Source organism: Eremomyces bilateralis (assembly GCF_010015585.1).
Source record: "Eremomyces bilateralis CBS 781.70 unplaced genomic scaffold P152scaffold_2, whole genome shotgun sequence".
Taxonomy (NCBI): domain Eukaryota; kingdom Fungi; phylum Ascomycota; class Dothideomycetes; order Eremomycetales; family Eremomycetaceae; genus Eremomyces; species Eremomyces bilateralis.
The window spans coordinates 151,182-174,889 of record NW_022985068.1 but is presented as its reverse complement, the minus strand read 5'-3'; the positions used below and the strand labels follow the sequence as shown (position 1 = coordinate 174,889).

The following is a 23,708-nucleotide window of genomic DNA, read 5'->3' as shown; positions in this document are numbered from 1 at the left end:
GGAGTGATCAATTCGACGCTATTGATATGCTTTGTATCTCTTAGAGCTCAAATCCTCCACATCGTGTTCGGGTAAACAAAAGTCGCGACTGCTGGGCATTCACTCATTGGCTCGGCTTTTGCCGAATAAGTCTTGGCATTATTTACGAATATTCGCGAATAATACGAATAAAACGTCTCAAAACTTAGTCGAATACGAATAATCGTTCAAGAGGAAAAGTCGAATACGAATAGCCAAAATCCTTATTCGTGTCCAGCCCTATCTCGTGGATGGTATATGTCATCGATGCAGGACCGACGATAGGAAACGTGGCGATTTACTACCGCTGTATTCCGCAGAGAATCATTTAAATCTTGGACTAGGCCCGTCTTATTACAATCTTCCTGAGTTATCTCAAGTAGAGGAGCTCCTTATCGCCCGTGTCCATTGTGCTGTAGAGGTTCGAAAGGTTAACGGTCTTCAGTACCGTTATACAGGCCATATTATCAACTTTATGAGAGACGTGGGGCGCGTATACAATCGACTACCTCTCCTTCCGAAAGACTTAGAGATCGTCGTCCTTCGCCCTACGAATTGGGATCAGGATCCCCGTATGCAGCGCCAGTTTCGACGGGACTACCGTGTTCGCCGTACTGTCATCGAGCAGTGGCTAACCCATCTCAAGGTTTAACCCCCTAGATATCTGTCGTGAGCAGTGGCTAACCTATCTAAAGATTCACCACCCTGGATATCGCGATGTCGCCGTCGACCCTAGTCGCCTACAGTATCTTCCTATTGATGAGAGTATTATGGACGAGGTCGGCGTCCAGACTGTTGAGGATTCTTAGCTAGGAGGTGGCGATGATGATACAGGAGAAGAGGCGGAATACGTCGTCGTAGTCCCGGATCTCCTCGAGCCCTATACTAAGACGGAGCGACTTCGTCAGCATGTCGATGATGCTTAGGAACGTCGACGTGAGCATCTGACGATGCCTGAGTTTAGATTGACCCCTCTATCTGAGTTTAACCACTCTCAGGCTCTTCTAAGCCTGGCGTTCCCAAGTTGCTTCCCCTGCGGTGTTGGGGACTTTGTTCATCCCCGTCTCCGGAAGGTAGAGTATCATGAATATATTAAGCATCTGATGAGGTTCCACGATGGTCGCTTTGCGAAGCATCCACGCCTACGATATGTCCTTTTCAATACTCTTTTCCGGAAACAGGTCAGTACCCGTATATCTTACTTCGTTCGTCAACGTCCTGAGCAGAGTGATCTATCTCTTGAAGACCTCCATGCTGCCTTTGCGGATGACTCTCCTGAAGCCCAGGCCCTGCTGAACTCTATTGTCCGTTTTTCGGGGAGTCTACGCGGCACACGGCCCTATTGGATTGGGCGTGGCAAGCAGCTTGAAGCTACCGTGCAATGGATCGAATCTCCTAATGTCTTTTTGACGCTGTCGGCCGCCGATTACCACTGGAATGATCTGCAGCGTCATTTACCTTATATGAGGAGTGGCGTAATGGATCTCCAGCGGAGCGGATCTCAATATCACGCCGCAACCTCCGAGACTATCCCCACATCGCCGCATTCCTCTTTCATCGGCGCTGCGAGGCTCTATTTAAGACCTTGGTGAATCCTAAGTTTAACCTCCGCGATCAATGGGGCCGATACGAGTGGCAAGGTCGCGGCTCGTCGCACTCACATTTCCTTCTCTGGTTAGACCGTGCCTGCCCTAACAGCGAGCTTGATCGTATCCCTAGGGAGGATCTCCCTGCTACCCTTGAGAAATTTGCGCGGTTCTGGGGCGGTCATATCACGGCGTTGAACCCCGAACCTTCTCGTCGGGTACGACCAGAGGATAAGCGGAGTGCCATCGCGCTAAGTCCTAATACCCAGGAGAATATGCTGGCCCATTACTCCGCCATCATTAACCGTGTACAGAGGTACCACTGCACTGATGCGTACTGCCTCCGCACGAATAAATGTACTGACCGGAAGGAGTGTCGTTTCTACGCCCCGTGGCGGACCCGGGATATGACTGTGGTTACGAAGGACGAAAGTAACCCTGGGTTCTTCAACTTTCGCGGTATCCGGAACGATGATAAAACTAGAGAAGAAGACGGATACCTTTCACGATATCCTGAAACATGTCCTAACGGTCGTTCCCGAACATACGCGCCGGTCATTCCTTTCGCTGACCACGAAGATCATGAATCGTCTGATTGGTGAGCGGGATTGGTCAGCCCAGGAGATTTCCCATATTCTTCTTGATCTCCCCCTCCAAGTCTCTTCACGCGTGGTGATTTCCGTCGATTGTCGCCCGCGGTGGAGCAGCCCCAAGGAATTGAAATCCAGGACGATGGGACTATCCAGAGCGGCCTCTCCCCTCTTTAAAAGTATAAGCAACGACCTGAAGCGTTTAAAGCCATTTCCTATCTTGAGTTTCTACATTGCTATGAATTCGCACGGGTAACTTAATTCGGAAGAGAGGAGAAGGGAAGGAACGGGCGTTGAATTACTTCCCCCGGTATTCATCGGTCGGCGATACCCGCGAAGACTGGTATCGCGTTAAACTGATGCTATATCACCCCTTTCGCCGTATAGATGACCTCCTCCGGCCCGAGCTTGATGGTCCCCTTTTTGCGTTGTATTCTGAGGCGTATTCTGCGTCTTGCGTGAATGGTCAGCATAACCATCCGGTGGATCATTACGACCCTATTATTCTTGCGGACGAGGATGAGTTCGAAGAAGGTGCCAATGAGGAGGAGGATCAGCAAGGGAGCTGGGATGAGCTCGCCGGTCAGCTGCCTGGTCGCGATAGAACCGTACTAGAGGACCCAGATACCCTTGGTCAACGACCTCTTGACCGTGAGTACGATTAGGCGTCCCATGTCGGGAAGTATGAGATTACGAAGGAGTGGTGGGCTACTGCGAAGGCCCAGTATCCCTATATTCATGAAGCTGTTCCCTTCGCACCTGATACCGTTGAAAAGCTGAACGCTAAACAACGTATAACATACGATATCCTGACGACCCACTTTGCACACGTTATTGCGACAGGCACCCCTGGGCCTCAGCTTCTGATTAACGTTGATGGCGAGGCGGGTACAGGGAAGTCTTTTGTTATTCAGCTGATCTCCTCGCATCTCCAGGAGGCGGCATCACGGCATGGATTACCGAACCCTGTTCTTCGTGCCGCGCCTACGGGCGTCGCAGCTCATAGTCTCTCCGCGTCGACACTACATACTCTTTTTCGTCTTCCTGTTCAGAATATCAATTCTCTCGATCCCCTCCGGCCGGCTGCTCTTCAAGCCGCTTAGGCCACTTTCCGGGGTATATGGTATCTGATTATCGACGAAAAATCTATGATCGGTCTTCGCCAGCTCTCCTATATTGACCGTCGTTGTCGCGAAATCTTTCTGGCGTATATATAAGTCTTTCGGTGGTCTCTGTATTCTCCTCTGTGGCGACTTCTTCTAGCTTCCTCCGGTCTTGGCAACTGCTCTTTATAACCAGAAGAACCATCTAAATATAGATGAACGGCATGGGCGTAATATCTACTACCAATTCGAGCGAACGATCAAACTTGATAAAGTCGTGCGGCAGCAGGGTAATGAAGTTGAGTCGATTCAGTTCCGCCAGGCTCTCTATCACCTGCGGATGGGCTCTGTAACTCGTGACGACTGGACACTGCTTAGTATACGAGTACAGACCATGCTTCCTTCTGAGGAGGTAGCATCTTTCCGGGACACTTTCCGTATCTTCGGTAAGAAAGCGCCTGTCGCTGTGTATAACTACCATCGTTTACGCGATCTCCATTCTCCTGTTATGATATGTCGAGCAATTCACGAAGGAGGGGCAAAGGCAGAAAAAGTTCCGACCAATGAGGCAGGGAGTCTCCATTCAGAGATTCCGATGGCGCTGGGAACCCGTATTATGTTGACAGAGAATCTCTGGACCGAACGAGGCTTGGTGAACGGTGCGATGGGAACAGTGCGTGATATTAGCTGGCAGGCTGGTGCTGATATCTATAAGGATCCTCCTTCCGTACTCCTCGTTTAATTCGATCGGTATGATGGACCGACGTTGGACGTAGGCGGCATTGGCTTGGTCCTAATCCTCCTATCACGCCGCGAGTTCTATATCGAGAATACTTCCTACTCACGTTCACAGTTCCCGCTGACCATCGCCTATGCTATTACAACGCATAAGTCGCAGGGAATGACTCTAGAACGGGCTGTGCTGGACATTTCAGAGCGGGAGTTCGCGCCTGGCCCGACCTACGTGGCAGTCTCCCATATGAAAAGCCTTAGAGGGATCATGTTTGAGGCTCCATTCGACTTGCAGGATTTGAACCCTCGCACGGAGAGCGAGACGATGAGGTTCCGGAAGGAGGATGTACAGAGGGAGAACCAGCATATCACGGCAGAGGTTTGTTTACAATATTTGAATCAATCGCACGGTGTTGACATAGTGTAGGATATCCGACGGGCAATCGGATCGTCATCCTCAATTCCGCTTCCTTCATAGGAGGCGCTGTAGGGACAGAGTTCATAGCTGGGTGGCGTGGATGCAAAGGATTTCCGGAATGTGGTTGGTTATGTGGCGCGAGATCAGGATCAAAACATCACTATACGATCAGACGATCAGATTAGAAAAGGGGAACATTTGATATCCTAGTTAGGAAGTATGCACCCGTTGCGAAGATGTTGTTTTTGAGCGATTCAGCTATTTACGCCTTTCCTCCCAATGATTACGAATACCCTGATCAATAAACCTACAGGGGGTGATTCTATACATTGTACTCTAGGAAGGAGAGATCACGTGCCAGCTACGCTCGTGATGATTTGGGGCAGAAAGGTTCCCTTTATGCACCACTGGCCTATTTTATAGCATAGGGCATCAAGATTCGTATCAAATCAATGCATGAACAAATAGACGGACATGCAGGCTTGGTGGAATGTTCAATTACGGAAAGGAAAATGTTCTCATTATTATTATGTCCTATCAGCGTATCTGGGCGCTAGCGGGAATATTATCGCTCATATCCATCCGTTCGGTTAATCACCCGATCCGCCAAAGCAAGCCATTGATCATCCCATCCGTTATGCCCCCCTCAGAACCGTAGCACCTGCTTCAAAGGCAACGACCGACTACTCCCCCCCACATACACCGTCTTCGTAAAGTTCGTAATCACCCAGTTCTGGCTGCCCGTATCCCAGTTACTAAGATCCCGCCTCGTCAAGTCCGCTTCAAACACAGCGGACCCCTTCGGTTGGATGCTCACCCGGTCGAAGCCCCGGAGCACCCGCACCGCATCGCGTGGACCCCCGAGACACACGTATAGCTGCGCGATCTCCTCGGCCGGCACATCGCCATCGTTCGTGATTGTCGCGCGCACGGTGAATAGCACGTCGTACAGGGCGGGGTTGCCGCCGGGCGCTCCGCCGGCGGGGATCTTGGGCTGCGAGGACCCGTCGGTGGCGTGGGGTGGGAGGTATTCGTCGTTGGGGAGGCCGTAGTCTGCGCCACCAGCGGCGGTGCCGAGGTCGGTGGAGTTAAGATATGGGTAGATGTAGCCGAGGACGTAGGTGAGGTTGGCAGGCCATTGCGCGGTGGAAGGATCGACGGTTCCGTTAGTCCCGTTGCCGGAGAGGGAGGGGGCAGGGTTGGTCCGGCCTCTAGTGGGTTTGTAGGGGTCGACGCGGTGGTGTTGGATCTGGAGGTTCGAGTAAGTGAAGGTGGTGTAAGTGAGGCCGAAACCAAATTCATAATCTGGAGCGATGTTCATCTTGTCGAAGTAGCGGTAGTCGATGAGGATGCCTTCGTTGAATTCATCTTGAGGCGCCTCATCGCCATTATTAGGCTCGTAAAGGATGTCGACGCCGTAGTCTTCACGTTTGGCTCCCATCGTGAATGGGAGCTTGCCGCCGGGAATCTCATCTCCGTAGAGGATGTCGACGATGGAGTTGCCGGATTGCTGTCCAGGAAGGCCGGCCCAAAGTATCGCTGTAACATTGGGATTGTCCTTGAAAGAGCTGACGATAACAGGGCCAACTGAGTGGATCACGACGATGGTGTTATTGCAATCTGCAGCGACTTTTTGGATCAACGTCTCGCCGTCCGCCCATAGTTTGAGATCCTTGCGGTCTCCTTCATTTCGATCAACGGAGATATACCCTTCTCCACTATCTGCATTGACGAAAGCGATACAGACAGAAGCCTGGCGGGCAGCAAAGGCGATTTTACCGTACGCATAATTGTCGGTGACGAACTGGATGTTCTTGTCGTTCTCGAGGAGTTTGGCCTGGATCGCCGTCAATGGGCTGATTAGGTACGGGTACTCCGCTGTTCCGGATCCCCATCCCATAGCCAATGTCCCTTTGTTGCAGCCGCGATCGGGACATCCGTTCGGACCCCACGGCGCATCATCGGCGTCATGGCCGAAGACGGCTGTGAACTTCTCATTCCCCGTTAAAGGAAGGACACCTTTGTTCTTCAGCAATACGGTGGATCGAGCTGCCTGTTTTCGAATACCTCGACCATGCTCGTCGCGAACATCAACATGCTGATTGATCAGACCATAGTCGGTCTGACCGTACTCATGTCGGAAACCGAAAGTATCGCGAGTCCATGAGTTGAAGTTGGTGGGGATTGAGGTCTTGTCGCGACCGACATAGTACCAAGAAGCCATAACACGCGTCGCCATATCGTCAAGACGCCATTCAGGGATGGATCCATTGAGAATAGCGACTGAGAGATTGGTACCCCAGTACGAAACTCCCGTCAGGAAGCTCGTATCACCAGGCATGGACATATCCATCCCAGCAAGAGCCGAGGACACTCCTGAATGCTGCGCTTGCCAATCGCTCATGACAAAGCCTTGGAAGCCAAGTTCGCCCTTCAACAAATAATTCATGGTGTAGCTGTTCTGGCACCCATAGCTGTTGTTGATCTGCTGGTATGAGCACATGATCGCTCCGGTTCCAGCTCGTACGGCATCAGCAAATGGCCTGGAAAAGTTAGTACCAGGAGCATAGTTAATGTGTAAGGAACCATACCAGAGATACAACTCATGCATAGCCACGTCATCAAGATTCGAGCTCGAGCTCTCCTTAATGCTATATCCATAGCCCGCAGCCTCTGGGGTTTGGCGGAAATGCTCCTGCTCGTTCACGATGTAATGCTTGGTGCAGGCAATCACCCCGGCATCCTGAATCCCTTTGACCGTTTGAGCGACAGCAACGCCCGAAAGGACTGGATCGGGACTGAAGCCTTCCCAATTTCGGCCGCCTGCGGGAATGCGTCCAAGAGGGCCGACAACAGGGCCGAGTTGCACGTCGATACCTTTGTCCCGAAATTCGCTTCCCATCATATAGCCGCGCTGTCGAAAGAGTTGTCGATCCCAGGACGCAGCGACAGTGCCGCCAGCAGAGAAAGCCGATACATAGTCGACTGCGATATGATTAGCATAGATCTTCGGCTGTGCATGTAGAGCGATTCGCACCATTTCGGACACCCAAAGGGGCATCATGCATGCAGAGCGAACGAAATCCTAGGCGGGGGATTGCGCCGACGTTGCCCACGCATTCCTCGCCTTGCCATCTGCCGGGTATTTAGCAACGTGTTCAGAGCACGAAAAGGTTTGTAGCGCCATACCCGACTCCCGTGGTGAGATTCACCTTCTCCAGCAACGTCAACTGCTTGACGAACTTTTGTGCCTTGCGATATGCTTCCTCCCAGCCTCCAGAACCATCCATCCATGGAGAGGGGTAGAAGGGTGGAGAGCTCACTCCCCAGAGGGGACCCCGATGGTCTGGATTCGGAGAAGTGCCATTTCCGGACTGATTAAGGGAAAGTCAGTGTCAATTGCTCAGGACAACATATGCCAACCGCGCAAAGAGAAGAACCGAGAGACTCTTTACATCAGCGGGGTTCCCATCATCCCGGTTCCGTAGAACGATGGGTAAAGTAATGACTAGAATCAATATCACCGGAAGGGGGAAGATAGGACACCAAAGCATGGCGTAAAGATTCCATCCTTAAGAAACTAAACGGAGGTGACAAAATGAAAGTAAGGATTCCTGAGGAGGTTCTGCATGCGGTATTGATGTCATGGACTGATGATGTTTTGATTGCCCCTGAACGCCCATATGCACGTACCGTTTGCGTGAGACAGCTAGTGGACGCCACGCCGAGGGCCAGCAAGGCTTGTTTAAGCCACATCCCGATCGTCCCGTTCGGCGTTGGCTCGACAACTACACAGACCTGACGTCGTTTGTTCAAAATCGATGCTGATGAAACGAAGTCTGTCGATCAATATAAGGTCGATCTGTATCGAAAAGCCGTTGAATTATGGTGATGGACGATGCGATGCGATGCGATGCGAGAAACTAAACTGGAAATGCAAGGTGAAATCGATGCTCGGAATTGACCTGATGAATGACATTCACTGCTATAACAACCGATTGTCTTTTCATTGACATGTCTCCTCTCTTTAAATCTCACCTTCTCTCGGTGCAAAATTGATGTCACAGTTTGAAAAAAGGGTGAGAGCGGCCATGCACAACCTGCAAGGGCTTCCTGCAGCTATATATCCTCCTCACTTCCCCAGTGTCTCCGAATCCGTCCCGGCTTCAAATGCAACGGAGAGACTAACGTAGCCAAGGTCATGCCATTATCTAATCCTGCAATTACCAGAAACATCGGCATGGCACCGCAACGATCTCCGCCGACAGCGATGGGTCTGGGGTGGCATCCGCACACAACGTTGAATGCAACGCCGTCATTTGGATGGAGAAATATGGTACCTAGACCCTCTGCTATATCGTCATATCAAGCTACCCCGGACTTTCAACTAAGAAACCTGCAAGGATTGGTCTGAACTTGTTGAGATGTTCCGCAGAAAGCTCTGCTTTCTGTGCTTATCCGACGGAAGCTCGCGCGGAGGTAGCTAGGGTCATCGCGGCATTCGGTGTTCCTCTGGTGACCACAGCATACCTTTGAAGGGATGAAAGCCCAACTGCCGGCGTCCTTCCGTGCGATGATGGCAAAATTTGTTTGTCAGATGCCAAAATGCGCATCGCCGGGGCTTCCTAGCTATGCCGGTCGCATCGGATATGAATCCCTTGGTTGTAAGGTATTGCGACGTTCTTGGTTTGTGCTCAGCTGAAGAACTCGAATGGTTTCAAAGGCTACAAATGCGCTCACTTGACTAGCTCACGATCAAGCTACTGGACCTGCTGTATCAACTGATGAGGCTCAAAGATGTCTCATATTTTCTCCTCTTTGCCGTCCACTCTCCAGGTCTCGCAGATGAAAGACATGGAATGGCAATTTCGGATGTTTGAGTAGCTAGCGACTCGAACCATCCCGGTGACATTTTATTAACTCAAAGTGCGCCGGTTGATTCTCCACCGGACCTGAAGTGCGCTCAGTGACAAACCTCAACTTCAACCAGATACGGTCAATTAGATTTTCCCCGGAAGCGGCATCAAAGATCCAAATGCAATTTGGCAATCCCCTTGCACTGGTACTTTGGATTGAGCAGTTCAACTGAAACTCTCCCCAAGGCTCCGAGCTAGATACGGCAGTGATCGAACACAATCCTGACCGTCATTATGTACGCCCGGTAGGATGTGACCCAAATTTCCAACCAGCTTCTTAATTATCACCATATATTTTTTCAAATAGCCTGAATGCGGAGAAACCTTCCTACATTGGCAAGGAATTCGACGACTGGGCAGCGCTGAGCGGGGTAAGTTACACTTGGACGTTGTAACTCGTTGCTTCATTATTTTTTACGAATTATTTCTTTTAACCGAAGTCATCTCCGCTCTTCTAGGCATTTAGTCTAGTCCTCAGTTTAAGTTTGTCGGTTATGATCTCTGCTGCACATGCGCATGCACGCCACAGTTGATCTCAAAATGGTCGGCAGCATCCATCAGGACACCACTGGGCGAACAGTGGAGGCCGGTCTATATGACACATCCGAACCGATATCAGGAATCGGGTGTATCCTTGGCGAGATATTAAGAGCAAGGATTTATGAGCACCGATGAGGAGACAGGATTACGAGACTTCGATCGTACTTACCCGGCTGATGGTGACATCACCGGAAATGCGCTCTCGCTGGAAAAGATACCCTAAAGGTTGTTCAACAGTCTCAGCATCCCCGAGCTTCCGGGTTGTAGAAGATCAATCGTTTTCTTCCGTCAAACAACTGAATTTGGGATGACATGCAGCGGCCAATGTGTAGCACCATCCTCTCGTCGTGCAGTGGCGACATTATGTCTCCAAGGAGATCGACATGTCTTTCAGCCATTACTGCTTCGAGTCATGGATCCATTCTGTTCCTCATTTCTTTTTGGAACACAGATACCCAGTGTGAGCCTGGGATGAGGCTGAGAACTAGTCAGCAAGAATATTCCAGCATTCTTACCTCTGAGTAATTCTCAGGGGGTTCTGCTGCTGCGTATCTAAGTCTTCCAGGTCCTTTTAATTTTACATTACTGTTCTAGGCGTTCTTAATAGGCTCTGTCAAATTTTAAGCCATTTATGCTGGTGGCCTTCACTCTCGTCAAGGTTGCCCTGTAAGGTCAGTTAAGGCAGAGTCTTCTCTTGACATCACTAACAAGTCCAATTCAAGTCATCTAAGTTTAAAAGAAGTCAACGACTCAAACATGAAACTTAGCCACTTAAAATCACAACACTCTAATTATGTTGGAAATCACAGGTTATCGCACATGTAGCTTACATAAGCATGGGTATATCTAACCTGCGACGTATTCTACCTTTCACAAAATACAAGCATCACATTGCCTCTGAACAGGAATCCCATTTGCTTCCGTGATTGACGACACGCCAAAACTTTTAACAAATTAAGGCTACTACGTCTAGTTATCCGAAAATCGATTGAGGAATCCTCGCAGTCTACCGCCATTATTGGCAGCACCAGTTGCTCCATTACCAGTCGCCGCACAATTCGCGACAGCACCGCCGGCGGTATCATTGCCAGTCGCCGCACCACCAGCGGCAGCGCCTCCACTAGTGGCAGCATCACCGCCAGCGGTAGCATCGCCCCCAGCGGCAGCACCGCCCCCAGCGGCAGCATCGCCCCCAGCGGCAGCATCGCCCCCAGCGGCAGCGTCCCCACCGGCGGTATCATCACCACCCGCAGTATCATCACCACCAGCGGCAGCATCACCACCAGCGGCAGCCATCCGGTCGACTAAGAACTGCGCTCCCTCCTCAATAGTCCCATCTCGACCGTACGCCAGATGGCCTGCGGTAACCCTGAGGTTCCCATCACAAACGCCATCATCCTGCCTGCAGAAGACCTCCAAGTTCTCCGGTGGAAATCCCGGAAGCTCCCCGTTATTCTGCGCGTTTTTCGTGTATCCATAGAACACCCCCCCAACAACCATATTCGAGACTGCGGCGTCCAACTGCGGCACCGCATTGAGCATGACGGCTGAGCCCTGCGAGTAGCCCGCGAACATGATCTTTGAGTCAGGACAGTTCTGGACAGCTTGGTTGAACGTGTCGATGCCCGCTTGAATCGAAGCTTCATCGGTACCCTCTGGGAGGGCATTTGGGGCGAGTTGTGCGCGGTAACCACCTCCTACACCTTGGCAGGCAACGTCTCCATTCATTGCTTCTTTCAATGCTGCGCAGAGAGGCCCTCCGACGACAGCTCCCTGCGTTGGTCTTAGCTCAAGTCCCGAAGCCAGCTTCAATGAAGCAATAAGAAGGAAGGCCAACCATGTTTCCTCTTTCCGTCGACCCACGAGCCATAATGAAGGAGACAGACTTGCATTGTCCATCCGCGACCTCGTTAGAGGTAATTCCTTGCCTCCTCTCGAGGTTTGGTGGGACAGCTACCGCCAACGAGGCAAATAAGGTGAGTTTAAGGGCGGGATACATGCTAATTGGAAAGTATAGTTACGATCAACGTAACAAAATTGTCCTAGAGAATGATCGAATCGAAATGGATTGCTTGCAATGGGGGCAGTCGACAGAAATGAGGGAAGACAAACACCATAGCAAGAAGGCCACAGAGAATAAGCCGATGCGTCGATTATAAGTGAGCTAAATACTCCGTCTACGCATTATTCTTCAAGGGAAGCATTGTGAGATGCCTACGTTATGCAAGAGACGGCATGAATCCCACTATTGATCTCTTCTAATACCTCCAATCATCGTGCTCAATTTGCGTCTCCCGAGACTGCCAATGTCATGTCTGACACGTCTTCGCCAATATTGTCTTGAAAATCTTCACTTTCAACTATTTTCGCCGGTATAGACACCTGACGTCTTGCACGCATAAATAACTACTATCTATCTGAGCGGCATCACGGACTGACAGGGGGCCATAACCCCTGCACAGGGAACGACAGGGCGCCATCACTCGCCGATCTTGTTGCCCCATGACCGCCTGAAACGATTCGAGACAGGACCAAGGGGCCGGCGCTTGAGGCGCAGACTACCCCAGAGCTTCTAGAAACCCATCACGTCTGATGCCATGGGTGTCGTATCTGGTCGCATCTACGGTACAGCTATACTGATACTCAAGATGCCTGACCGATGGTCTACTACATTTGCTCCTGGCGTTCCAGGAACCGGCATGTGGATCGAAAAGGTGTGAGATAGATTGCTGAGCAGTGGCGTTTGTGCCTATCGACTGACTGGCGTCCTCTACCGTTCTCTTGGATTCCCTAGATCTCGTCGGACGACGCATCGTCGAACATGTCGTGGGCGTGTGTTTGAGTCTAGAATCTTAGAACTACAAGCAAGGATGCGCATGAAAGTCTCACTGTATCTGATGGTCTATAATGCTTTGCATCCGGCTTGGACACTGCCGCTTCTGGCATCCTTCTAGAACAAGTCATCAGTCCCCCGGTTGTTCTCGCTGCTACCCAGCTGTGATCACGGTTTTTCCCGCAGTCAACAGTCTCTGATGGTGTTTGAAAAGGATCTTTCACCTCAGGAAGATGTCTTCCGGCTGTTCTGTCCCGGTTATTATGCCCTCCACGCCTTCGGCCCCGCACATTTGCCTCGCCGATCAAAAAATGACAACCACCGTCCTTCCTGTGAAAAACTGGAGTAGAACACCCAAGAAGGACGTAGATTCTGTCGCCCTTGACGACTCCCTGTGACCCGAGACCAAAGCCGGAATGGCCTTCCGGGCGTTTCAAATCCAGATCTGTCCCATTTCGCAATGAAATATAGGAAAACACCCGTCGATTGTATTGAAAGAGGAAAACCAACCATCCCTCCAAAGCGATTGTTTCGGCTAAACCGCTATGATCGTTGACACTAGATTGCCTAGGCGTCGTCTTGTCGATGTTAGTGACCTCCACAGCCGCAATGAGGTCGTCCTTTGCCGCACTGTCTTCATGAATGTTGAAATCACGGCAGAGGAAGTCCACGTATTCCTTGATTTTGGACCCGGGAACTTCAGACGCGCGGCTCATCCTGTCTAATTCGGTAAACGCAACCGACTCAATGCCGAACGATGCTACGGACTCGACGATCCCAATAGCTACCCCATGCAAATGTAAGATATCCGTTAGATCCAGGAAGTGGTAAAAAGCTGGTAACTGCCCACTGGCGCAGATGTCTTTTTGGGTCGCGGGCGATGACCTGCGAGCCGTAGCCCAGTGGGGGACCCAAGATGGCAGTGAGAGTGTTTTGTCGCAAATTTTTAAGATGATATCTAGGCTCTTTGACTCCTCGATAAAAATTCGGGTCATACGCGTCCATATCTCTTCTACAGGTTTATAGTAGTCCACTGCTATCAGTGAGCGTACTGCGGGTGGAAAGCATCCGTGATAGGCGAACACAGTGTCCCGGAGATCACTCGCATGTTTCCAGGGTATGAAGTTCTGCCAGTCATATAAGGATATATATTTCCCTTCTAGAGCTGAGCCGGCTTGAGGAAGTGCGTTGGGCCCAAAGCGCATCATTCTCGCTGAGATCTCCGCAACTCTCGTTAAGAGAGTCGAGGTGGGGTTGTTCAGACGTGTAGGGAGGTATTTGAATTTCTCACATAAACGAGACCAGAGGTCCGAAAAAGCGTGATACTCTATTGCACGTGCTCCATAGCGAATAGTCACATCGTGAGAGAACATCACCTCCTGCGTAACCCAAACTCTGCGCCAGTAACTGAGATTGGAGATACTCAGAGTGCAACTCAATACCCAGAGCGGAACTTCCTCGAGGTGGACCTGATCAATCAGGAGCTTGTTCGATGCGATAAGGTTTGCCAGGTTGATATAGAGTGCAACCAGCGGGTCATCAAAGGGAGTCAACCAGATAATAGTCCGCTCGGCACCGGAGTATATCCTCTGCATAATCGAAACTTGGTTGTTCCGCTCTTGGATGTTGTTTTGGTTGATAGCGAGAGCATCTACCCATAATAGAACGTTTCGCGAGCGATCTCGAAGGTGGAGCAAGGCTGACTCCAGGTTTTGAGTAATCTTCCATGGAGTCCCATTGAGATGGATTGTCCTTGGGTCACTTTGACCCCCCCTACACCGTTGTTAGCCGTAGTTTATTAGAAATCGCCTGAAATACTTGCAGACATAAGATATGGCAACGTATTCCGATCCAGCTGATTTCTTAACGTTCAAGAGGGAGCACTGAATGGGGCATTCATCAGTCTCGGGATGTAGTCTCACCAGCCTTATCTCACCCTCTTTCAGTGGCGTGTATATAGCTGCCGCCCCTTCCGAGTTTAGCAGTTCCAATGGAGGACATTGCTTTTGATCTTCTGTAGCTGGCTCTTCTGATTCTGGGTCGATTGGGCCGAAGTTTTCAGGCACAGAGTAGCCTCTTCCCAACCGTTCCAGTACTCCACCCACCTCTTCTGCCGCGGAGTGGGCTAGCAAGTGCTCCAGCACTTTCGCCAGATCCTGTTCTGCTGCCGACATACCGTCGGATTGACTTCCTGTACTCATAAATAAAACGAGATTGCCCCAAAGGGCTGTCACAAAATGTTACACGGAGAAGCGAGCAAAAGTGCAGAATTTTGGACGCTTCCATCGCTTCTTAAAGCTAGGGTAGCCTTGTTGTAGTTAACACTGCCTGGTTGGCAAAGACTTGCGCCACAGATGCATGAGCGACAGGGACAGGGACATCAGTTGGATCTCGTATACGAAGTGGGTTATAATATGTTAATCACTAGGCTATATACGCCCACAATAAAATTAGCGTAGTCAAAGAAAGGAGAACATCGTCAGGGACACCATAAAAGACTCGAGACCTATATCCAGAATCGGACAACCCAGTGTCCCAAAAATCGCGTTGTTGCTCTGCTTCGTATGATATATCTGATATCACGGTTAGAGGCAGCTAAATGTGGTTGGACTACCAATTGGTCGTAAACAAGGCATGTATGTACCGTAGTTATAAATATCTACAGTTAATATTGTAATGCCAGACCGCAAAAATGGTTAGGTTAGGCGTGCAAACATTTGCTCCCTGCAAATAACTTTCCTGGCATCATTAAGACAAAAGGCTACAGCTTCAGGGCCTCAGAAAGGCAATCGCCGCAATATTCGTTCCACCAGCCCTTCAAGCCTTCGAATTCGGCATCGCCATCGCCGGTCTCGTTGGCGTCAAGCACCTTCTGCATTCCCCGACACTTTTCGCTCTCACCAAGAAGCCATCGTTCCCACTCGGCCTGGACGACCTGCTGCTCGACTCGACCGACTAGTCGTAATGAAACAAGGAGGTCGTGGCGATATGATCCAAGTCGGTTCATCGAGCTTTGAAAATTGGTTGATAGCGCGGCATCAATGGCGGCACGGTCGGCGACGGTATCTAAAAGGAGGGCTTGATAGGATGAGCGGCTATGGACGAGGCGTTAGAAGGATTGTGCGTCCACATCGAACGGTTTCATAAACTGCGCGTGACTTACCAACTCTGGCCAGCTGCGGCATCGGAAAACGTAACGTTGTGGGAATCGTGAATCATATCCATCATCTCGTGAACCCGAACGGATTTCTGAAGCACAACGCCGGGATGTACCCCAATTTCCTTCATATAACTGCGGGCGTTCCGCTCCACGTACCATTGCCAACCATCCCGTGAAACAAAGAAGAAATTGAAAACCAGACATATAAGAAGAGAAAGCACCAGAACTTTGTGAGCAGACAATGCAGTGATCCAGTTGCACATGCCTGTCCAGAACGAGCTGCCGAACGTCCCGGCTGCACAGGAGATGTTTTGTTTGATCTCGATGAATATAAGACCAGGGACAGTGAGCTTCCCTGGAGCAAGCAAAGACGACCCTTTAACATGGGCACTATCCCCAGAGCCTTCCCAGATCTGCGCAACTGCGGAGCCGCTCGTTTGCGGACCAAGGGAGACGTCCGATTTCAGCAAGCCAATGGCACCATAGATAGAAGTAGCTTGCCTACTTGAAAAGGGATAGCGGACAGTGCTGGCCTGCTCGCTCGCAACGCGAACAAGGTGCTCGCAGATACTCTGCTGCTCCTCCATTGCATATCTAGATATTGTTCCTTTGGCGAACGTAGGTCGATGCCAGTCGACTCTTGTCCAGATCCCTAGCTTGGATCGAGATTTCGAGATGTGAGTGATTACGATTTTCGTCAGCACAGAAAAGTTGTCGGCCTTCGGCAGCTTCATCGGCCGTCTCCGATCAGAAACAACGTAGCAGAGGTGATCGTTCAAAACTTCAATGACTTGATAGGCGAGGATGATCTCGCTTCCGTCAATTAGGAAATCTCGCCTGTGATTTCCATTCTCCTTCGCGGTCCAAGGCGTCCGGATGGTGGCTGCGAATAAGTCAATAAACTGGCATTCTTGTGAACGACGGTGCACTAACTTTGATTACATAGGCTCGCATAGAGCATGTGGAAGATGGTGCTCTTGTCTCCAAATATCATGTGGAACAGTGCCTTCGCACTGATCCCGAACTCCCGTTCCATGGCGGACTCTTTCATCCCCTGGGGAGTGTATACAACGGGCTGCGATGGTAACCTGAATTTTGTGGCGTTACGACTAATTTGGCCCAAATTGGGATCTTTGAATAACCTGTTATCAACCCGGAGATTCGCAGTGATCTCATGATCCCGCCTTGGATATGCTCCGTCCACGGGAGTATTGACGGAGACATCTTCCCAACTCTCCATGCTGGGGCTTTCGACGCCATCTGTTCCTTCCATTCGGATAAGGGTCTTCAATACCTCTTCTGCCGGTGCGAGAGAGTCCGCAACGGCGTTTTGGACAAGATAATTCAAACGTGTCTGAAGGAGCTTGAGTGGTTCCAAGAAAATCTTGATGGTAACCCGTGTTGCACCATCGGCCCGGACGCCTTCTTTGAAGTGAAGGAAGATGAAGTCGCAGTCACGGCCTGGTGCCGCCGTCACTTCCGAGATAGCCCGCAGGCTCGCTCCCGAGACCAAAACCATGCCCAGGTGGTGGCTGTAAAAGTACATGTCCCTCACCGTGACGTAGACGCGGCCGGGGAATTCTTGCTGATCATTTGGGTTCCACGTCCCTCGGAACACGAGGACAAGATGCTCGTCGCGTGGAACAGCCGGGAAAAGCATTCGGAATTGCGCATCCTGTGCCTTAAGAGGGAGCGGATAGTAATTCGGATATGAAGGCGCTCGGGGTGACGGCTTCGAATCGTGCGTGTCCGAGACCGTGGCAGCACTCGCACTCTTCCGATGTGACGGTGGGGTGGCAGTACGAGGAGTAAGAGGAGCAGTAACCGAAGGCAATTCTCCGAGGGTGTCCGTCGGGCTATTGATTGATGTGCCGGGTCCAACCAAGGGGCTGGTCTGTCGAGAAGACTCTACACTTCCGGAAGACTTTTTGGGACGTTGCTCAAGTTTGTTAACGTGAGCCCAGTTTTCCGATCCCCATAGGTTGGCCATCAAACCGCCAGGGATGCCGCCTATCAACGAGCTAATGCTAAAACCTCGCTCACCGCTGACGATGACAGCGGTTTTGCTGAGGTTTGTTGGAGCCGGTGCAATCGCCAAGGTTGATGGGGCAAGGCTGGACGAAGGACTGCTCTGGGGGGGTGGTTTCGTGTCAAGAGTCGCTGGACCAGGCGAAGCTCCGACCCCGATGGGAACGACGTTGTGCGTTGCTGAGACCAGGCTTGCAATGCCCCCCGAAGCGACGTTGCTACTATGACCAGGCTGGGAAAGCCCGCCTGTTCCTTTGCGATGTAGATCAAGCCTCTGAATAATCCGTGCTGCATGATCTCTGCTGCTTTCACCATCCCTCTCGACCATCGATTTGCGTGAGACATCGACGCTCCCTCCTCGGGCGGCCAGGCTCCCAGAAATACTATTATGCTCGGACACTGGCAGGGTTCCTGCACGATCAAGAGATCCTTCTTCAAGGGCACTGCTCACTGCTCCGTCGCCGGTCTTTGCGGCAAATTCTGGTGCAATAGGTGGGCTAATTGCAAAAGCAGGATCAGGAGTCCCAGAGCCAATCAATCCTACAATGTGGCTGCCTTCCAACGCTTTCCTTTTCGCGAGGTCGAAGGAATTCAGCCAATCGCTCAACTCAGCCGGTGTCTCCGCTTGCAAGGTAATTGTCGTGTCTTTAGTCTTCACCTCGAAACAAAACCGCCTCTCCTCTCCGCTAGCGGGTCGAACACCACAGAGGAGAACTCCAATTTTCTCGGACTCCTCAACCGCCCCGGATCGCAAGCCTTGGACGAGCCATCCGAAGATGCCATGCTTCACAAAAAACCATCGTCGGACCCAGAGAGTCCTTGCTGGTTTCCCTGTCGTAGTCTTTTGGAATAGCCAGCTCTGTTTCTCGGATTTCGGCGGTCCGGGCTTTGCGGGTGAAGGAAATGGGGCAGTACCAGGCGGGGCCGTCCCAGCAGCTGGGACGGAATAGATCGCATAAGAGTCAAGTTCTCTTGACGGACGAGCTGCAGTTTCTGCAGTATCTTCGATCTGTCTTCGCGCCATGGCTAGCTCCCGGCGGAATATCATCTCGCTGTTCTCCATTTCTCTACTCCAACCACGGACGCGGTCCATTTCGGGCGTGAATTTATCAAGGACGCTCGTAACGCTGTCTCGAGATTGTTTCATCTCCCTCCACTGATCCGAGAAGACTTTCAATAGGAGCTTGTCCAGAGAGTTTCGGCAGTGGGGCACCAATATGCAAAAGTCCATGGATGCCTTGAGGTAAGACTTCCGCGCTTCATGCAGCTGGAACGCATCTTCTCGTAAGCTTGAAGCTTCTTTTGTTTTCCCTTGGCCGAGATATCGTGATAGAGCAGTATCAAAGGCACGTTGCGCCGCCTCCAGGTCTTTGCGCGCATCCTTCAGCTTTCTCAAGTCATCTCGAAGGAACCCACGGATAGGTTCAGCGACGGTGTTTTCGAGCCTCTTCGTCCATCTTATCATACTGCTCGCAGACGCTCTGACGCCGTCGGAGTACAGCTTCGACGCCAGGCTCGTATAGTCATGGTCAATGGCAGCTTCCGAGATCTGCGGCGGAGGCGTGCAAGAAAGGAGGAAGTTGTTTATATGGTTTTCCAGAGAGCTAACATCGCTGGCAACTCGGCTTGTGGCTCGAACCAAGCCATCTAGCCATCGTTCGATAAGGTCGATCTGTTCGCTGAAGTGGACTGCGGTTGCGCGAAACGTGGGACTGTCGAGGGCGGCTTCTTTGAGGCCGACGGGTCTGGGGTATGAAATATTAGCAACTGGAACAGTCGTACAGCTAGAAATCCAACTTCAATGGGCTTTAGCCAACGTACATTAGACTTAAGGGACGTTGGACTGGTTTAAGAGCCGGCTGACTCTCTTCGGGAATGGGGGTCGAAGTCATGGTGGTAGTCGGTATATGACCATATTATGGTCGGGTACTAATAGCAACGTGCATTTCAAAGGCCAAAGCCAAATTACAGACGCGATAAAATGTGATATCTGACTCGAGGCATCCTATAATACTGTTTTCCGGTACTCATGATGTCGATGGCTGGGAGCTTCAGCGTCAGGCTCCGCTGAGGTGATGTGGAATGCAGGGGTCCAGCTGCAGTGCAGCACAGCTGCAGCAGGCAACAAGGCTACAAGGCCACTACTCCCCAGTCCCCTGTCTCTCCACCATGATCATCGGAGGTTTCAATTTTCGCCGCAAAAATATTAATCTGGACCTTGATATTAGGCCGTACACCTCCCCAACACCAAACATAGTGAAGAAGACATCGAGAAAATATTTCGCCATGGCTGAGACGCAACAGAGGCCCCAGAAGCGGGCGAAGTTGCTTGACCTAAACGACTCTGATGAGGAAGAGGATGCTCGCAAAACTGTCTCGTTCAAGGTCAACGAGAAGTATGCAGCACGGTTTGAGCACAATAAGAAGCGAGTGGAAAAACAAAGATGTATGTACCTCAAATGTTTGTTCATCTATGCTTGCTAACAACTGTTATAGTAGAAGAGAAGTATGGAAAAGGCGACCTCGAAACCTCCGAATCCGAGTCCGACTCCGATGATGAGACCGAAGACGACGAAGGGATGGCAGCGACGGTTAAGCGTGATGCAGAGATATCGAATCTGCTGAATGCTATCCGTTCCAAGGACCCTAGTCTCTACGATGAAGGACGGAAGTGGTATGAAGAGGAAGGCAACCCGGATGAGGCCAACGGCACGGAGGCAAAGCTCAAGGAGAAGTCCATGTCCCTCAAAGAATACCACCGTAAAAACCTTCTTGGAGGAGCACAGAAGGACGACGACGATACGGAACCACAGATTCAAACCTACGATGAGGAACAGCAGGAATTGAAAGACGATCTTATTCGAGGGTTTAAGGACGCCGGCAACCAAGAAGACTCCGATTCCGATGATGGCTTCCTTAAACAAAAGGAAGTCATCAAAGCGGTCGATTCAGCACCTAAAATTACGGCCGACGATATCGAAAAGGCGGATGAGGACCCCGAGGCCTTCATGTCCAAATACCTCTCAGCACGAGCATGGGTTCCTACAGACAAAGCACGCTTTCAACCGCTCGAATCCGACGACGAGGAGGATGATGTGCGCGCCGACGAGGTCGAGCATGCGTGGAACATGAGATTCGAAGACCCCGAAACCGCGAATGAGAAGCTCCGCACCCACTCACGTACCGTTACCGCAGAGATGTCTGTGCGTCGCGAGAAGCTAAGCTCGAGAAGGCGAGCACGAGAAGCCGAGAAGGAGAGGAAGGAAGCGGACAAACAAGAACGGGAGGCGGATAAGGCTCGGTTGAGGAAATTGAAGATCGATGAAATGGAGGAGAAAGTGGAGAAGATCCGGGAGGTTGCAGGCCTTTCTGGAAAGGAGTTCCACATTGAGGAATGGGCTCGCATTCTTGAAGCAGATTGGGATGATGATAAGTGGGAGAAGCAGATGGCAAAGCATTTCGGGAGCGAGTACTACGACGAGCGGGAGGACCGAGCTGAAGACTTTTTGGATGGAGGCATCTCTGGCAATGACAAGAAGCACCGAAAGCTCAAGAAACCGAAATGGGACGATGATATTGACGTTGGTGACCTGGTGCCAGATTTTGACGCGAACCCTGCGGAAGCGGCACGAATCGCTCTCTCCGACGAGGATGAAACACGCCCAGAGAGTTCGAAGGATACGAACCTGAAGGAGGCCAAGAAGGAGAAAAAGCATCAGGCCCGTGTGGAGCGCCGAAAGATCGAAGCGCTCGTGGACGCGAACCTCGACATCGACATGCTCGACAACTCAGCCGAAGTGGGCACCTCCTCGAAGTCCAAGGGTACGGGTTTCTTCCGCTATCGCGAGACGTCCCCGACCGCCTTCGGCCTCTCTCCCCTTGACATTCTTACCGCGTCGGACGCGCAGTTGAACACATACGCCGGCCTCAAGAAACTCGCGGCATTCCGCGATCCGAAGAAGAAGAGGAAGGATAAGAAGGCGCTGAACAATTGGGCGTTGCGGAATTGGCGGAAGGAGACCTTCGGCACGGACGACGCGCCGACCGCGGAAAGGTTTCAAGAGCTTCTTAGGGGTGAGCAGATTGGCAGGGCTGAGGAGAAAGGCTCCAAATCGAAGAAGAGGAGCCGGCCAGCGGAGACGGAGAGCAAAGTGGAGAGCAAGGCGGACGACAAGGGCGGCAACGAGCAGTCGAATGTGGTTGATGGTGAGCGGAAGAAGAAGCGCCGCAAGCAGAAGAAGAGCAAGCTTGAAGGGGTCTCCCTTGATACTTGATTTCAACGCGGAGCCAATCGATCCCTGGGTATTTAATTCCGATGGTCAAGTTGTAGAGCAATGAAGCCGATAGTGTGTATTTCGGCCATTCAATCATATCAGAACTGAGTGCCTTTCATAGAAGTAATCCCATCCCGAATTCTGTGAGTCCTCGGGGCATCCTCTCATCCTCATGTGCATAATCTTTAAGAAATGAGCCCCCCAAACAGCTTCCTCCCTCGACTCCTCGCAGCAGTCGCCTGCACCCCATCCAGACTTGCGCCGAGGAAACCTGCCCCGCCTCCTTCCTGGTCCTTCTTGTATCGTCGTAGCGCCTCTCTAAGATGGTCGGGGAGAATCGGGCCGCGGTCTCGCTCCTTCATCCGATCTGCCAGCGGCCCATCCGAAGGGACTTCTTCCCCCGTCGGCAGCGCGGCCGACGCCGCCATCCATTCCACCTGCACCTGTCTCGCCCGCTCCACGAGCTCTCCGACGAACGCCTTCGTGTATCCATTCACCGTCGTGATGACAGACGGCGGCACCGACTGACTGAGCGTCTGATTCGTAAGCTGTACCGCGTTAGCCATCCGCATCTCCAACCATCGCTCCATCGCCAACTCACCTTCCGCACCACCTCCTTCTTCAACTTCACCGCCCTCCACACCGCATATCGCTCCGTCTGCCCCCCATCAAATGCCTCCACCAACACCCGCAACCGCTCCCTCTCCTGCGCCACCTCCGCCTCATCCATCTTCCCTCCCTCCACATCCCCCCCATCCCCCTCCTCCTCTTCCTCCTCTCCCTCCCCCTCCACCACGCTTGGCGTCCCCGTCGCCGCCCCCACCCCCTTCGCCGCGCTCCCCGTCAAGCTCCGCGCGTCCCCGTCCACCTCCCCGCCCTTCCCCTTCCTCTTGCGCTTCTTCTTGCCGCCGCCGCCCGCCGACACGATCGACGGGGTGCCGGCCCCGGGGGTGCCGGCGATAACGGAGGAGTCGACGGAGGGGGAGCGAGAGAATTGCTGGGGGTGGGAGTCGGGGGGGAAGGAGGTTTGGCGGAGGAGGGAGGGGCCAGTGCTGGCTTTGCGGCGTTTATTGGGGGGCCCGGGGGGGGCGAGGGAGGAGCGTTTCTTGGGGAAGGGGTTGAGAGGTGGGGGTGAGGCCATTTTGAAGTTGAGTGGTTATGACGGTGTCGGAATGGTTGGAGACGTGATGTGTAGGCACGAGAGTTGGTAGGCCTGCGTTGATGTGGTACAGAATGCGGCGCGTTGAGCGTGATGGGTAACGCGCTCTGGCGGTGATGAGGTGCCGCCTAGAAGCAAAATCGGATAAGCTGGAAAGAACGTCTCCGGTGATGTCGACCTGGTAAGTTGCACGCAGCGCGAAAGAATGTGGATGGGGAGAAACTGTTGGATTTATGACCAATATCAACGCGAAATGTCCAGATGTCGAATCTCTTCGAATCAGACGCACGGACCATCGGAGATATCAGTTTCAAGGTGAATGAAGTGAATAATCAGGATGATGCAGCATTA

At 51.8% G+C, this 23,708-nt stretch overlaps 6 protein-coding genes across 6 annotated transcripts; 1 reads left to right on the top strand and 5 right to left on the bottom strand.

Annotated features, from left to right (window-relative positions):
- Nucleotides 1–4,960: 4,960 nt before the first annotated feature.
- Nucleotides 4,961–8,490, bottom strand: P152DRAFT_454310 (uncharacterized protein). The gene is made up of 5 exons (XM_033678568.1): nt 8,141–8,490; nt 7,637–7,821; nt 7,485–7,582; nt 7,039–7,432; nt 4,961–6,990 (listed from the first exon to the last, which is right to left on the bottom strand). The coding sequence occupies exons 1-5, from the start codon at nt 8,201–8,203 to the stop codon at nt 5,094–5,096; spliced, it is 2,637 nt and encodes an 878-aa protein (XP_033537694.1). The 5' UTR covers nt 8,204–8,490; the 3' UTR covers nt 4,961–5,093.
- A 2,343-nt stretch (nt 8,491–10,833) lies between these two features.
- P152DRAFT_454309 (alpha/beta-hydrolase) lies at nt 10,834–11,959 on the bottom strand. The gene has a single exon (XM_033678567.1). The coding sequence runs from the start codon at nt 11,629–11,631 to the stop codon at nt 10,873–10,875; it is 759 nt and encodes a 252-aa protein (XP_033537693.1). The 5' UTR covers nt 11,632–11,959; the 3' UTR covers nt 10,834–10,872.
- Nucleotides 11,960–13,335: 1,376 nt separating this feature from the next.
- P152DRAFT_427800 (uncharacterized protein) lies at nt 13,336–14,910 on the bottom strand (the record flags this gene model as incomplete). Its single annotated transcript, XM_033677310.1, has 2 exons — nt 13,336–14,509; nt 14,555–14,910. Coding segments are annotated over 2 exons (1,530 nt in total), but the record flags the coding sequence as incomplete, so codon positions are not given.
- A 392-nt stretch (nt 14,911–15,302) lies between these two features.
- P152DRAFT_408610 (uncharacterized protein) lies at nt 15,303–19,958 on the bottom strand. The gene is made up of 4 exons (XM_033676929.1): nt 19,746–19,958; nt 16,830–19,669; nt 15,900–16,779; nt 15,303–15,831 (listed from the first exon to the last, which is right to left on the bottom strand). Exons 1-4 carry the CDS (start codon nt 19,814–19,816, stop codon nt 15,498–15,500), a joined length of 4,125 nt encoding a protein of 1,374 aa, XP_033537691.1. The 5' UTR covers nt 19,817–19,958; the 3' UTR covers nt 15,303–15,497.
- Nucleotides 19,959–20,134: 176 nt separating this feature from the next.
- Nucleotides 20,135–22,348, top strand: P152DRAFT_408606 (uncharacterized protein). The gene is made up of 2 exons (XM_033676928.1): nt 20,135–20,370; nt 20,421–22,348. Exons 1-2 carry the CDS (start codon nt 20,211–20,213, stop codon nt 22,196–22,198), a joined length of 1,938 nt encoding a protein of 645 aa, XP_033537690.1. The 5' UTR covers nt 20,135–20,210; the 3' UTR covers nt 22,199–22,348.
- Nucleotides 22,349–22,383: 35 nt separating this feature from the next.
- Nucleotides 22,384–23,585, bottom strand: P152DRAFT_427791 (histone-fold-containing protein; the record flags this gene model as incomplete). The annotated part of the gene is made up of 2 exons (XM_033677309.1): nt 22,800–23,585; nt 22,384–22,746 (listed from the first exon to the last, which is right to left on the bottom strand). The coding sequence occupies exons 1-2, from the start codon at nt 23,337–23,339 to the stop codon at nt 22,384–22,386; spliced, it is 903 nt and encodes a 300-aa protein (XP_033537689.1). The 5' UTR covers nt 23,340–23,585.
- Between the last annotated feature and the right edge of the window lie 123 nt (nt 23,586–23,708).

Coding starts and splice junctions, on each gene's coding strand:
- P152DRAFT_408610 (XM_033676929.1), bottom strand. CDS start 19,816: ATGACTTCGACCCCCATTCCCGAAGAGAGTCAGCCGGCTCTTAAACCA. Junction 19,670..19,745: donor CAACGTCCCTTAAGTCTAAT/GTACGTTGGCTA, acceptor TTCATACCCCAG/ACCCGTCGGCCTCAAAGAAG. Junction 15,832..15,899: donor GCCGCAGCTGGCCAGAGTTG/GTAAGTCACGCG, acceptor CCTCGTCCATAG/CCGCTCATCCTATCAAGCCC.
- P152DRAFT_454309 (XM_033678567.1), bottom strand. CDS start 11,631: ATGAATGGAGACGTTGCCTGCCAAGGTGTAGGAGGTGGTTACCGCGCA.
- P152DRAFT_408606 (XM_033676928.1), top strand. CDS start 20,211: ATGGCTGAGACGCAACAGAGGCCCCAGAAGCGGGCGAAGTTGCTTGAC. Junction 20,371..20,420: donor GCGAGTGGAAAAACAAAGAT/GTATGTACCTCA, acceptor CAACTGTTATAG/TAGAAGAGAAGTATGGAAAA.
- P152DRAFT_454310 (XM_033678568.1), bottom strand. CDS start 8,203: ATGTGGCTTAAACAAGCCTTGCTGGCCCTCGGCGTGGCGTCCACTAGC. Junction 7,433..7,484: donor CCCTTTGGGTGTCCGAAATG/GTGCGAATCGCT, acceptor ATCATATCGCAG/TCGACTATGTATCGGCTTTC. Junction 6,991..7,038: donor ATGCATGAGTTGTATCTCTG/GTATGGTTCCTT, acceptor TAACTTTTCCAG/GCCATTTGCTGATGCCGTAC.